We start from the raw sequence: 15,777 nt of genomic DNA, 5'->3' as shown, positions 1-15,777 counted from the left end.
CACTCTTGAAAGGAAGATAGACTGTAGCACTGAACATTGGAAAATTCACATTGTCAGCATCCAAACAAAAACTATTAGATACGCCAAGAAGGAGGAAAATATGACTCACAAGCAGAAGAGTCAACAGCAAAAGACCCAGAAATGACAGAGATGGAATTAGTAGACAAAGACTTAAAAGAGCTACCATAAATGCATGCACTATGATCACGGATTAAAAGAATGAACACAATGAGAAAAAAGGAAGATATAAAATAAGAAAAAAAAGGAATTTCTAATGATGAAAAATACATTATCGGTAATGAAAAATCCACTGGATCAGATTAAAAGCAAATTAGATACTGCAGGAGAAAAGATCAGTAGCAACAGAAAGTATTCAAAATGAAGCACAGAAACAAAAGATTGGAAAAATTAACAGAGCATCAGTGACCTGTGGTATAATATAAAGTGGTCAAACACACATGTCTTTCCAGAAGAAACAGGACGACAGGAAAAAAAAATTAAAGAAAAAATGGCTGAAAATATTTCAAATTTGACCCACAGATCTGAAAAGTTCACCATGGTACCTCATAATCAAATTGTCAAAACCTATAATACAGAGAAAAATCTTCAAAGCTGCAACAGAAAAAAGAGGGACACATATAAGAATTACCACAAACTTTTCATCAGAAACTATGCAAACCAGAAAACAAAGGATTGGCATCTTTAAAATGCTGGGGGTGGGGGTGGGAACCTTTCAATGTATCTAGATAAAATAGCCTTCAAGGCAAAATAAAGACGTTGTCACACGAGGAAAAGCTGAGAGAATCTGTCACAACATATCTGCACCACAGTACTGTTAAAGTTCTTCAGAAGGAAGGAAAACAGTAACAAATGGAAACCTGGACCTCCACAAAGAAATGAAGAATACTAGAAATGGTAAATATGTGGGTAAAATAAGACTTTTCCCCCCATTTTAAAATTTCTTTATAAGAACTGTTTAAAGCAAAAGTAGTAATGCTTTGTGACGTGTATAACCTATATAGAAGTAGAATGTATGAAAAGAATAGCACAAAGACTAGGAGGGGGTAAATGGAAGAACAGCATCACAAGGATGCTGCATTTTATGTGAAACGTATAATACTATTTAAAGGTAGTCTGTGAGAAGTTAAAGATGCATTTTGTAAATAATAAAGCAACCTCTGGGGAAAAAACAGATACAGTTAATAAGCTAACAGTGATGATAAAAGGGAATATTAAAAATACTCAATCCAGGGGTAAGGTGGTGGGGGGAGGGATAAATTAGGAATTTGGGATTAACAGATACACACTACTATATATAAAATAGATAAATAAGGGTGTACTGCATAGCACAGGGAACTATATTCATTATCTTGTAATAACCTATAATGGAAAAGAATCTGAAAAAGAATAGATATATATGTATATATATATATAGCTGAATCACTTTGCTGTACACCTGAAACATTGTAAATCAACTATGCTTCAATTAAAAATTTTTAATAAATAAATGTCTCAAAGAAATATGAATAAAAGAAATACTCAATCCAAAAGAAGGCAGGAAAAGAAAAGAAGGAAAATAGGACAAAGAGAAAACAAAGAGCTAGATGGAAGACTTAATCCAACCTTATCAGTAATTACACTAAATGTACATGGTCCAAGCATCCTAATTAAAAGGTAGAAATTATTAGATTGGATAAAAATAAATAAGATCCAACTAAAAATATAAAGAAAACTTAAACATGAAAGACATAGACAGGTTAACAGCAAAAGGATGGAAAAATATACCATGCAAAAACTAATTATAGGGCTTCCCTGGTGGCGCAGTGGTTGAGAGTCCGCCTGCCGATGCAGGGGACACGGGTTCGTGCCCTGCTCCGGGAGGATCCCACATGTCATGGAGCGGCTGGGCCCATGAGCCATGGCCGCTGAGCCTGCGCGTCCGGAGCCTGTGCTCCGCAACGGGAGAGGCCACAGCAGTGACAGGCCCGCGTACGGGGAAAAAAAAAAAAAAAAAAAACTAATTATAAGACAGTTGGATGGGCTATATCAATAACAAAATAGACTTCAGGAAAAAAATAATACTGCCGGGGGAAAAAAGAAAAAATTTTACTAAAGAACAAAAAACTTGAATGTAAGCTTATATAGCCACTTTGGAAAACAGGTTGGCTGTTTCTTAGAAAAGTAAACAGTAATTACAACACAACTCAGCAATTCCACTCCTAGGCATCTACCCAAGAGGAATTAAAACGTTTATCACAAGACTTGTCTACAAATATTCATAGCACTACTCTTAGTAGTCCAAAGAAGAAAACAATCCAAACGTCCATCAGCTGAGGAATGGATAAGCAAAACATGGTAGATCCATACAATGGGATATTATTCAGCACTAAAAAGGAACAAATTATTGATATACAGTAGTCCCCCCTTATCCATGGGGAATATGTTCCAAGACCCCCAGTGGAAGCCTGAAACCGAGATAGTACCGAACTCTATATATACATACTATGTTTTTTCCTATACATACACACCAATGATAAAGTTTATAAGTTAGGCACAGTAAGAGATTAACAACAATAATAATAAAATAGAACTAGAGTAAGAGTTATGTAGATGTGGTCTCTGTCTCAAAATTATCTTACTGTACTGTACTCACCCTTCTTATTGTGATGATATGAGACGATAAAAAGCCTACATGATGAGGTGAAGTGAGGTGAATGATGTAGGCATTGTGACGTAGTGTTAGGCTACTATTGACCTTCTTCAAGAGGAAGACCATCTGCTTCAGGTAATCCTAGATCACTGAGCCATGACAACATCAGTGGTTGGATGCCAGGAGGAGATGATGTCGATGGTTGGTGATCACAGGCGGGACAGCACAGGATGGCTCAAGATTTCACCACACTACTCAGTACAGTGTGCGATTTAATACTTATGAATTGTTGACTTCTGGAATTTTCCATTTAGTATTTTCAGACTGCAGTTGACCACCAGTTACTAAAACTGCAGAAAGTGAAACCTCGGGTAAGGGGGAACTATACTGTACGTTACAAGATAGCTAAATCTCAGATACCTCACACTAAGCGAAGGAAGCCAGACTCAAAAGGCTACATAATGTATAAATCCATTTATATGACATTCTGGAAAAGGCATAACTGCAAGGATAGAAAACAAATCAATGGCTGGCCAGGAGCTGGGGTCGGGAGAGGAACTGACTACAAAAAAGCAAGGGGGTAGTTTCTGGGGTGATGGAACTGTTCTATATCTTAATTATGGTGGCAGTTACACATCTGTATGTGTCTGTCAAAACTCAAAGGACTATAACCGGAAAAGGGTGAATTTTACTGTATATAAATATAAAACTGAATTTTTAGGGGAGGGAGAAGCATGTTTTAACAAAAGCATTTACTGGAGCAACTGCATTCAAGACACGTATGGCATACCTTTAAATAGCACTGTTAAAATGCCAAATAAAATGTCAAAACAAATGTGAACTAAAAAAAAAATGAATTAAAAAAAAACTCATAGAACTGTACACTAGTACATCAAAATGGGTGAATTTTACTGTAGGTAAATGATACCGTATTTTAAAAACAGAACAAAAATACTAATTTACACCCACAATACTCAGGCTGTGGAACAAGAGGAATTCTCATGTACTACGAAAGCAATGTAAATTCATACGATTACTTTACAAATTCATACGATTACATACGAAAAACAGCTGTACTACCTAGTCATGATGATTAGGTGCAAAACCTCCTGGTCAGTCCCATTCCTAGCAACGTACACACCCTAGAGAAGCTACCGAACACATGCGCCAAGAGACGTACAAGAGTATTCAATGCAGCAGTGTTTGTTACAGCGAGAACTAGAAACAACCCAAATGCACACCAAGAGCAGAATGGACAAAGAAATCACGGAATATTCACACCATAAGACAGCATATAGCAGAAAATATGATGTATTTCAATTAAATGCACCAACACACATCAAGCTCAGAAATGATAAGCACAAAGCAGCAAGTGAGAGAAAAATACATACAACGTGATTCCATTCACATAAAGATATTTTAAAAGCATGTTCAGCAATACATACACATGTGGATAAACCTGGAAATAAAAGCAAGTTAATGATTAATATGAAAATTACAACAGTGGTTATCTTCCACAGGGAGAGAAAGGGATATGCGCAGAGGTTTCAAAGAGTGCAGAGGATGTTCTGTTCTTGAGCTGGCTGGTGGATACAGTGCGCAGTTTATTTCTCAGTTATTGTTATCTAAAATAACAAAATTTGCATATATTCTCTTTTGTATAGTTTATATATTTCACAATTTTTAAAAGTTAAAAACAACATATTCTCAAAGTAAGACACATCACACCCAGTAGCCTTCATAGGCATGTTCTACCAAAAAAACCCAAATAATCTCTGTCTTAAAGAGACCACTGCAAAAATCAATGGAGGGAAAACAGCACAGCTTGTTTTAATACCAAAACACGGCAAGGTTTGAAATCAAAATATCAGATCGGTCACTTATGAACACAGATTTAACAATCCTAAATAAATTATTCATACTCTAAATCCAATGACGTGTTATTTAAAAGAAAACCATGTCAAAGTGGCATTTATCCTAGGAATACAAGGATGCTTGAGCACTGGAAAAAATTCTACTGAACTAATTCACTATATTACCAAATTAAAAGAAATAAACTATGATTCATTTACTCACACAAATACTGAGTACCTACTTTTTTCCTAGGGGCTGAAGAGACGGCATTAACTAAAATTAAAAACTCCTCCCCTAGAGGACTAGTTCTAGTCAAAGGAGACATACAATAACAATAAGCAAAACATATATAATATGGTATATCACACAGTGATAAATACCAAGAAAAAAAACGTAAGGCAGGGAACAGGGGGACTGGGAGAGCTATGCGGTGTGGAGGCATCAGGGTGCAATTCGAGCACAGACTTGAACGAGGTGGGGGAGCAAGGCATGAAGGTGTCTGGGGGAAAGCACTGCAGACAGCTGAAGCAGCACAGGCAAAATCCTGGAGACGAATAGCGATAGCATGTTAAAGGATCACCAAAGAAGCCACTGTGTTTGTCAAGCAGAGTGAACAAGGGGAGAGAGTAAGAGGAAGAGAGATGGGAGTGAGGGTGGGACGAAGATGGCGAAAGGGCACTGCGAGCAACTCTAAGGATTTTGGCCTTTACCCTGAGTGAAGCGGGGTGGGAGGAATGACACAGTCTGACTGAACTTTTTTTTTTTTTTTTTTTTTTTTGCGGTACGCGGGCCTCTCACTGCTGTGGTCTCTCCCATTGTGGAGCACAGGCTCCGGACGCGCAGGCTCAGCGGCCATGGCTCACGGGCCCAGCCGCTCAGCGGCATGTGGGATCTTCCCGGACCTGGGCACGAACCCGTGTCCCCTGCATCGGCAGGCGGACTCTCAACCACTGCGCCACCAGGGAAGCCCCTCCATGAGCTTTTAAAAAAATTTCCTGGCTCCAGTGTTGAGGAAGGTGGCAAGAGCAAAGTAAGGAGACCAGTTAGGAAGCTACTACAGTAATCTAGGAGATACTGAAAAGACCCAAGCAGATTCATCCCCTAAATTCCAGACAGGCTCAGAACTTAAACCAGGTACATGGCAGACAAGGATGAGGTATGGAATCGAGAACATGGGAATTGCTAAGTCTACATTAGGAGGAGATGGGCACCCCTACTCCAGTACCATACATCTAAGTGACAACCAGTATCTGCTGCTGCAGGAGACAAGTGAAGCCACAAAACCACAATACACTGAACTTCCCGCTAATATTTAAGAGTCAAGAATAGCCCTCAACCAAAAATCATCAGACATTTGAGTAAGACATGCGGAGTGCAAAAAGACCCACACTAAAGCATATAATCATGGAAATAAGATCCTAAAAGTTTTCAGGGAGAGGCAATAGAAAAAAGAAGGCAGGCAAACACAGAATCTCAGGAATCAATACGGCACTAGATTTCAAAGGCAACACTGGACGTTACTTTTTCTTTCTTTTGAGAAAACAAAGCTTACACTTTGGAGGTTTTCAAATACTCCATTCCCTGAAAAAGAGATCCTGATAAACATTCTGTACTACGTTTCAATTTTAATACTAACAATTACTATTCTGAACCAATTCTACTGTTTGGCATAGAGAACTGCTACCAATCAAGTCATAACAACCTCCTTCTATGCTTTTTCCACTGCATTTATCTAACAAACACTTTTAAGCACCTACTATGAGAGATGCTGAGGATATAGCCCAGAACAAAATAATACAGATTCTCTGCCCTAAGTCCTGGTCAGGAGAGACATCAAACAATCACCCAAATAATTATATAATTATAAAGTTGTAAGTGAAAAGAAGTAAAGTTCAGGGCACAACAGGAAAACCCAATTTAGAGAGAAGGCTCCTCTAAGGGACTGAGATTTAAGTTGATACCCATTAAGTTGAGCCAGGCAGAAGTGGAGAGCAGAGAGTTCCAAATAGGAGACCCTAAAACTGGAAAAGAGCTTAAGGAATTCAAAGAACTGAAAGAAGGGCAGTGTGGCTGAGCAAGGTTTGGATTTTTTGGTAAACACCATAGGAAACCACAGACTTGAATCAAATAGAGATGTGTCATGATCAAATTGTTTTTTAAAAAACCCCTCTGGCTGCTTTGTGGATTACAAAAGAGCAAACTGGATTCTAAGGAGGCAAAAGTGAAAGCAAGTAGACCAGGCAGGAGCTATTTCAGTAGCTAGCGTACAAGGATAACTTAGACTAAGGTGGCAGTGGAAATGCAGACCAAAAAAAAAATAAGGAGTTTTAAAAGAATTGTCAGGAGTTAATTTACCAAAGAAAAGCTGGCATAAAGAGCCAAAGAGACAACTAAAACAAAAGGATTACCTGACTGGAAAAGCACACATTTCAAAGCCCATCTAGTACAACTGAATCGAAGAAGACAGCATCTTCCAGAAGAAAATAGACATCTTTTTTGGCTCCCTATTCTTCTCCTGCCTCATGATGCACAAAGAATTTGAAGTCATTCTTTCAGAACCTTGAGTATGCATCTCACATATTTAAGAGCCAACTCATTTGGGAGAAACTTAGAATATCCTGACCTGTCCTCCGTGTGTTAAATACCAACCTCTCAAATAACCAAAAACGTGACTTCATACCATTTACTTAAACTCTCTCAGGCTGTTGCCCCCATTAGTACAGGAGTAGGAAACACATTTACCTTTCAAGAGACCAATGTGAGCAGCACGATGCCTGTCTGGAATACAGTTAGCACTCGATTAAGCAGTAGTTTCCATCTTTTCTACCAGATTATGTAAACTACAGTAAGAAGCAACTTTCTGCCACCAAACAAGTTCCTCAAACAACCCTCCCCAAAAGTCTGATGTGAAGGATTGAGAAGAGATCAAACGCAGTTTTCATACTGGCTGACCACAGAAAAGTTTAAGCATTTTTTCACACAGTCCCAAGGAAGCCTGAAGTACATACAAGCTCCTCATTTTCCTAGAACCCTGATGCTTTAAAATCACACTTAAGGGACTTCCCTGGTGGCGCAGTGGTTGAGAGTCCGCCTGCCGATGCAGGGGACACGGGTTCGTGCCCCGTTCCGGGAGGATCCCGCGTGCCGCGGAGCGGCTGGGCCCCTGAGCCATGGCCACTGAGCCTGCGCGTCCGGAGCCTGTGCCCCGCAATGGGAGAGGCCACAACAGTGAGAGGCCTGCGTACTGCTAAAAAAAAAAAAAAAAAAAAAAAAAAAAAAAAAATCACACTTAAAAAATGTTTATAACTGTTTTGTTAAAATATATATATACTGCTTTAGAAACCTTGAAATTATCATCCTGCCCACCCCTCTGAGCTACAAAAAAGAATTCCAGTGGTAGTGCTTTCCAAACCTCTGTTCCCTGACCTTTATCATTTACCACTTCATTCTTACAGGGCTTTGAACTTCAGGAGGTAGCAGGACAAAAGGCTGCTCACCTCTTAGGCAAACCAGAGTCTAACCAGGGCTCCATTAACAATCAAGTTCTCTTTTCTCCCTGAGCTTGCTGAATATCCATCCTGTCAGACAACAGAATACCCCATTTTTCAAAGGTGGATCCAGGTGGCCCTTGAGAATTACTCCAATAAGGAAACTTTTACCAAATGACGGGTCAAAGCCTCCATCAAGACCAAACTACTGCTACCACTAACCAGAGTAAATGGTACTGCTCTAAGTAGGCCTTCTGTGCAGTACAGGGTGGGAAAGGGTTTGTAATAAAACAGTCAGCCTCCAGTAAATACCAAATGCGTCACAAAAGAGCAGGAAAGAAAAATATCCAGGGCCGACTTGCTTTTCACACAAAATAGTCTAGATGCTAAAATGTGAGCACAGGAAGGATCTTCACTGAATTTTCACTCTAGGAGGTTTTCAACAGAGCTCCTGGGTCTGGGAAAGATGCCTTGGGTGCTTGGGGAATGGGATAGGGATGGCAGAATCCACGACAGATGGAGAAGTGGGGGTCTTCATGCTTGTTTCAACCGGAGCAGTTTCACAGTCATCTACATCATGCAGCTCTATTTCATGATATGAAAGGTTTTACACCTGAAGTATTTAAACGACCAATCTATTTCAACTTCTCAGTGTTAGAGACAAAGAAGTATAAATGGAGATATTCCATAGGACCTGAGGCACTATGCTGGACCCCAGACCTCAAGCTGACTCCAGTGCTCTTACTACCACCATATACCACTCACTCTGGTACAGAAAAGAATGACCACGACCAGAAATGCCGATATGACCAATGCAGAGGGCAGAAATTCAAGCCAACCGCCCGTAACCGAAGAGTACACATCTAAGGACACGATAAAGCTACTTCTGCTTAACAATTATAAGAATTTTCATTACGAGAATAAAACTAACATTCTGAGAAGTATCAAGGAACTCATAAGACGCTTGAAAAAGATGAAGTAACCAAAGATCCTAAAACCTGAAGAAAAACTCTTTATTCTGAATTGGCATAATGAAAAGAAATCAAACTCAAAAGGTAGGGCCGTGGGTTCTAGTCCCAACTTGGCCAAATGCATTTGTTGCAAGGACACACAGTCATGGGTAGACCTAATCTGTTAGAAGTTCAGTTTTCTACCTGCAAAATGCAAATAAACCGGATGATTTGAGAGCCCCTTCCACACTAAAATTCTAGAATTCTACGCACTAAAAAGATCATATATTTGATAAAGCTAACACGGACTATAAAAGACATCATCTAAAAACGTCACTACCATTTTATATGAAAGAAATTCTTATTTCTAACAAAGATGATGACCACAGTTCAAAACTAAAAAGAATAACATGATACCTAAAAGATACCTAAAACATTCAAACTGTTTCGAATGGCTCTGTTTCTGCCTTCAGCAATTAGAAGAACCACATTATGGCCACAGCCTGGGAAAGATTTCTTTCTTTTTTTTCTTTTTTGCCACACCACGCATGGCATGTGGGATCTTAGTTCCCCAACTAGGGATCAAACCCACGCGCCCTGCACTGGAAGTGTGGGGTTTCACCACTGGGCCACTGGGGAAGTCCCAAGATTTATTTCTAGTGTCAGCAGATTCTTTCACAGATTAACGTAGAATTGCTCTAAAGAGAGCAAGGAAAAAAAAAAAGGGTCTTAGAAGTTGCCTTGCTGAGAAGAAAAAATAACCCAGAGTATGCATATTCTATAATAAAACATATAAAAGAAAGGGAGACGACAAGGAGAACTAGCTGGCTTAAGGTATTGATGATGCTATCTTCTACTTTCCATTCAGCCAATATTTATTACATTATGTACTATTTGCCAGACACAGGAGATACAGTGAAAACCAAGTCCCTGCACTGACATTCAAGTGGAGGGAGGCTAATGATAACCAAGTAACCAAACAAACAAGGTAGGACTGTGAAAAAACCAAAACCCTCATAATGTTGTGGAATTGGAACTACCGTTAGAGAAAGCCTCACTGAGAAGGTACTTCTGGACTAACAACCAAATGACAAGAAGTTACCCCAGAGCTTTCCAGGCATAGGGGCTAGCAAGTGCAAGGGCTCTAAGGTGGACACAAGTTTGGGGCCTTTGAGAAACAGAGTAAATGAAGGCCAGGGTGGCTGAAGTATAATGACCAAGGAGCAGGTGCCAGGAGAGATCAAAGAGGTAGGCAAGGGCCAAGCAGGACAGTGGATGATATGACTTGCATTTTTAGAAGCCCACTTTGCTTGATGCGTACCTATCAAAAATCAAAATGGATTCTGGTCCTGCCTCGCAAATGACAGACTCTATGATTTGACTGTATGGAAGTCTCCTCAGTATTTAATGGTAATATAAATAGTTCTGGAATCACTGCAAGTGTGGAGTTGTATGTGAAAAACTTAATTGTAGATCTATAAATAACATTGTGAAACTGCAAAAATTACCTCCTTCTCGTCCTCCATTTGCTTTTCTTTTATTTGCAAACAGTGAATTTTAATGGATGGATACTTTAAGTGTAGTCATTTATTTTTTTACCAAGATTTTTTAATACTTTAAAAATATATATTCTACATACTAAAAAGATTCAACTGGACTTGTTAATTGAATTAAAGGACCCCCCTAAGGCTGAGCCCTATATCACTACATAAGGTATAATAAAGTGCAAATGGCCATGACACTTTGACTTGAGCATCATTCCACAATAAAACTGAACAATGTTCAGATGACTGCAGTCATGACTAACAGTGAGTGCTGCAATGACAACTCACAACCCAGGTTAAACTCACCAATGACACAGACACCTAGTCACAAAAGCAAAGTAGTTCAGCATGACAGTCATAAAAATGTAGAACACTACAAAGGAGCTCTCACTGGTTTTACAAGGATGGGAAATTCCAAGTGTAAAAAGCAATATAAATCCCACCTCTAACCAGGCAATGATGGACACTGACAGCTGACTTCAGGAAAAGCTTAAGAAAAGCAATTCAAAACAAGAATTCAAAGCATGGATAGATTTCATCTATCCCACACATCCCTGAGTACTAATTCTAAGGCCTGATGCAAGCATCTACATATAGTGTCAAATGTACCATCGCATTACCCAGAACAACTTTTATCAGAGAAGGAACCCTGTGGCATGCCCCCAAAGACTCCAGCTTATCCGTAAAGCTTTGGTAACCATAGATAAGTCCACACAAATGTATTCAGAACTGAAAAAACTCCTATTTTCAACTAAGTAGTGAAACCACATGGTTTCTGACCTTGATGGCCCACTAGAAGAGATTTCCAAGCAGTGGGGAGAAAAATACGAAGCCATTCTGCACATGCTTCTCCTTAACACATGAGAAAAACAGACCAAAAAAATGCCACAGGACTTCCCTGGTGGTGCAGTGGTTAAGAACCCACCTGCCAATGCAGGGGACGAGGGTTCGAGCCCTGGTCCGGGAAGATCCCACACGCCGCCGAACTAAGCCCATGCGCCACAACTACTGAAGCCTGCGTGCCTAGAGCCCGCAAGCCACAACTACTGAGCCTGCACTCTAGAGCCCATGAGCCACAACAAGAGAAGCCACCACAATGAGAAGCCCACGCACCACAACGAAGAGTAGCCCCCGCTCGCCACAACTAGAGAAAGCCTGCGTGCAGCAACGAAGACCCAACACAGCCAAAAATAAAGAAAGAAAGAAAGAAAGAAAGAAAGAAAGAAAGAAAGAAAGAAAGAAAGAAAGAAAGAATATTTTTAGAACTAGAAAAAAACTGAATATGGACTATATATTATATACTACTGTATCATTAAGTTTCTTGACTATGACAATGGTATTGTGGTTATGTAAGACAATGTCCTTGCTCCTAAGACATACATTCTAAGATATGTAAAGGTGAAGTACCAGTACTAGTTGAACACTTTTAAATGGTTCTGGGAAAAAAAGCATATACATGTAGAGAGGGATAAAGCAAATGTGGCAAACTTGTAACAATCAGGAAGAAAGCAAGATAGGTGGGGTGTTCAGTGTAGTACTCCAATTTTTCTGTAGGTTTGAAATTTCTTCAAATGAGGATAAGAAAGGAAAAAATGCACCACCTTGTGCTGTATTCAGCAGACCTGGGTCCTCGGGTGATGAGGACAGGATGGTAATCAGCTGGTTCAGATTTCTGGTATCCTTTCTTATCCATTCCCAAATAACAATAAAGTAAATGCCTGCACAACTTCTGGAAGATAGTGTGGTGATAATGAGGCAATTAATAAGGCTAATCGACACTTCAGACTCTCAAGGAGCCCCGGGAGGGGCGGGGGCAGTGGTGGAGAATAAGGTGTGCCTGTATGTATCAATACCATCATGGCAAATATATTAACTGAATACAACAAGCAGTAAAGCTATAAGGAAATTATAATCCAATTTTTTCAAATATTATTAATATAAATTATCATTTAGGTTACAAATCGCAGAATTTATGGGCTACCTTCACTTTCCCTGCTGCATTTTACTTTCTGTTGCATTTGCACATATCGCTTTCTAACAGGTCAAAATGTTAAAAGAGACACGCACGGATAGCACGCACGGATAATCAACCAAGCTAAAAGTCTACCAGGGACTTCCCTGGTAGCGCAGTGGTTAAGAATCTGCCTGCCAATGCAGGAGACACGGGTTCGAGCCCTGGTCCAGGAAGATCCCACATGCTGCGGAGCAACTAAGCCTGTGTGCCACAACTGAGCCTGCGCTCTAGAACCCACAAGCCACAACTACTGAGCCCACGTGCCACAACTACTGAAGCCCATGTGCCTAGAGCCCATGCTTCGCAACAAGAGAAGCCACCACAATGAGAAAGCCTGCGCACCGCAACAAAGAGTAGCCCCCACTCACCGCAACTAGAGAAAGCCCACATGCAGCAACGAAGACTCAATGCAGCCAAAATAATAAGTAAATTTATTTTTTAAAAAATTTATTAAACATGGACTATGCCAAAAATTCTGCCCAGAGCCAAATTACAAGGACAAATGAAACTCAATTCCTATCCTTAAGGTATCCATAGAAATAGGTATTTCTTCTCCCTCTTAAAAGAGAAATGTTCCATTAACTGGCACATTTGTAACACATATAATCCACACAACTATAACTATATATAATTACCTATAATTACAATATATTTAATAATATATGATAGAAAAATGCCATTAACAAGCAATTAAGGATAAGGAGCCTAAAGGAATATCATAAAGGGCACCATTTATTAAGGACTGACTGTCAGGGATGCATCCACCACCATAAAGAGGGGTTAAATCTGTCCCAGGTGACAAAGCTAAATTTTGAATTCAGGGCTCTGACTCTTCCAAGGCTCAGTTTCTGACATTACATTATGCTGCCTTTTAAAGTCTGAAATACTACAAATAAAAACAACACAGAGAACAGCACAGATATCTGAACATAAGGTACATCTGATGTGTACTTAAAGATCAAGTTTTATGACCACAGGTTATACAGCTGGTATTTGTTCGAGTGTTTAATTTTTAATTAATTAAAGAAAACAGGTCTATCAAAAACGAAACTAAAAGAGAAAAGTCTGTTTATGGACTACTGCAATTTGTAACGACATTATGGAAGATTATAAGGATCAGCATCAAATTTTCAGTTTCTCACCATCAACAGGTCAACTATGTCTAAATTAGGAGTCAGCAAACTACACCCCCAAGCCAAATCTAGCCCACTGCTTCTTTTTATAAATAATGTCTTATTGGATCACACCCATTCATTTGTGCATTCTCTGTGGCTGTTCTCCTGCTTCAATGGCAGAGTTGAATAGTTACGATAGAGACAGTGTGGCCCACAAAACCTACGATATTTATTTTCTGGTCCTTTACAGAAAAAAATCTGCCAATCCCTGGTTTAAATGATGTATATCACAAATCGTAGAAAAATAATTAGCTTGTTCATTTCAGCTCTATTTAAGCTTACGAACTGAACCTGATTTAAGTTCTCTTGCTTTGTAATTAGTGTCACTTGGTAAATGCTGAGTTTTTGAATTTCCACAAGTATTTTCACATTTCAGTTATTTTCCATAGACTAGTTCTTACTTGGCTGTCCAGTAATTTATCCTTCACATATTATTACAAACAAAACTATAATTAAGGCACATTTGCAATTACCCCCACACATACTTATCCCTCTATTGCATACAATCTGCAGATATAAACAAGGAAAAACTGAATACAGACACAATAGCTGATATGACTAAATAATTCCTAGTACTCTGTTCACACTAGAACATCTCAATGCGCCATTTCAGAAAAACAGCACCAGCATCACCTGCCTGCCTATTAGAAATGCAAATTCATGGGCCACATTCCAGACCTACCAGTGATCCCTAGGAACACTAAAAGCTGAAGAACCACTGCACTAAAGTAGAGTTTATATTACTTACCTTGAGTGTAAAAAGGCTGATTCGGCCAGGTAGTTTATAAAATAACCCCTCTCCTCCTCTTGAATTGGAATGTAGCATGGCATTAAGACATGCAAGAGGGGATGTCCCACTGTAAAAACATACAAGGATGGAAGGTGGTCATACAAATCAATATGTCTACTTACTCAAAGCTCTAATACCCTTTAACTCACTCTTAAATCAAGAAAAAGAGGAAGAAATATAAAAGAAAACATCGCATGACAAGAATTCTACTTTGAAAGTGGCAAAAGGGCAACAAATGAAATTCACATAAATCACACCCAGAGAGCTCTGGGATAAGACATGCTATCTGATATCTCCACTCCATACCTGACAATTCTTTAGTGCCTTTTGACAATATGAACCAAACTCTCAAGAAATTTAGAACACTACACAATGATTTTTCAGGTACACTCAGGAGTTTTGAAAAAAAAAATTACCCAATATTTTTATTTACCCAAAATATTTAAATTAAATTTTAATGTTAATTAAAAACAAAACCGAGAGTTTCCTAGCATCTATATTCCAACCTGCGTATCATGCTCAGAAACTGCCACATAACATTTTCAACACAAAAACCACAGGATCACTGGTGCTGTCCCAAGAAAATAAGCACAATTTTTTTTTTCCAGTTAACATTTTCTAATAAACACACAAAAGGAACAGTATTTCATTTGCTTTTTCTCAGTTGGGAAGGGGGAAAGATGGGTTTTATTTTATATCTACCCAGGAGCAATCATTTAAATTTGAATATAAAAAGTCAAATGGATTTAGTACCCAATAATGCTCAAACATTAAACCAAAAAAAGAGATAGCATATTAAGTTATATCATGGTCCCTGCTACAACAGTAGGTCGCAAAACAATGACAACTCATGTGAGTTAGCGACTACTTACTGAATCTTAAAATAGAAAAGCTGTCAAAAATACAGACAAATGTCCATTATTAATATTAACTGAGTTTGGCGCTAGCATGTTAGTGCTAGGGTTCACCTGTGCACCTTCTCTTCCCTCTCCCCAGCATGTTAAATAAATATAAATATCTCAAGTAAAGCCTCTCAGCATTTTTCAGAATTAGAGGCCCTAATTTATGCAGAGTGTTAAAAATAAATTCTGAGTCTAAAAAAGCCATTAAAAAAAACCCTATTACTTATTCAGCTTTGGAACACACTGGATGCTAAAAAAAAAAAAAAAAATTCACGAAGAACCAATCTCTAAAAGAAACCTTGTGCAGAATCTGGAGTATCAAGTGGGTGTGCTAATGTCTCTGCTACAGTGGGGAAAGGCATGCTGGCAGAGTCTTTCTTGAAACAGTGTGACTCCTACACACTATACCT

General features: G+C 39.0%; 1 protein-coding gene across 1 annotated transcript in view; it reads right to left on the bottom strand.

Moving 5' to 3' along the window:
* ASXL1 (ASXL transcriptional regulator 1) overlaps positions 1 to 15,777 on the bottom strand; it is a 67,793-nt gene that overhangs the window by 44,886 nt on the left and 7,130 nt on the right. Inside the window, exon 4 of the mRNA XM_022592700.3 lies at positions 14,424 to 14,532. Within this exon, the coding sequence (XP_022448408.3) occupies positions 14,424 to 14,532 (109 nt within the window). The remainder of the gene's footprint in view (positions 1 to 14,423; positions 14,533 to 15,777) is intronic.

The sequence above is a fragment of the Delphinapterus leucas genome, chromosome 15 (genome assembly GCF_059928025.1).
Source record: "Delphinapterus leucas isolate spDelLeu-1000000601 "Yukka" chromosome 15, BTC_Dleu_Yukka2, whole genome shotgun sequence".
NCBI lineage: Eukaryota > Metazoa > Chordata > Mammalia > Artiodactyla > Monodontidae > Delphinapterus > Delphinapterus leucas.
This window is presented reverse-complemented; position numbering and strand designations above follow the sequence as displayed.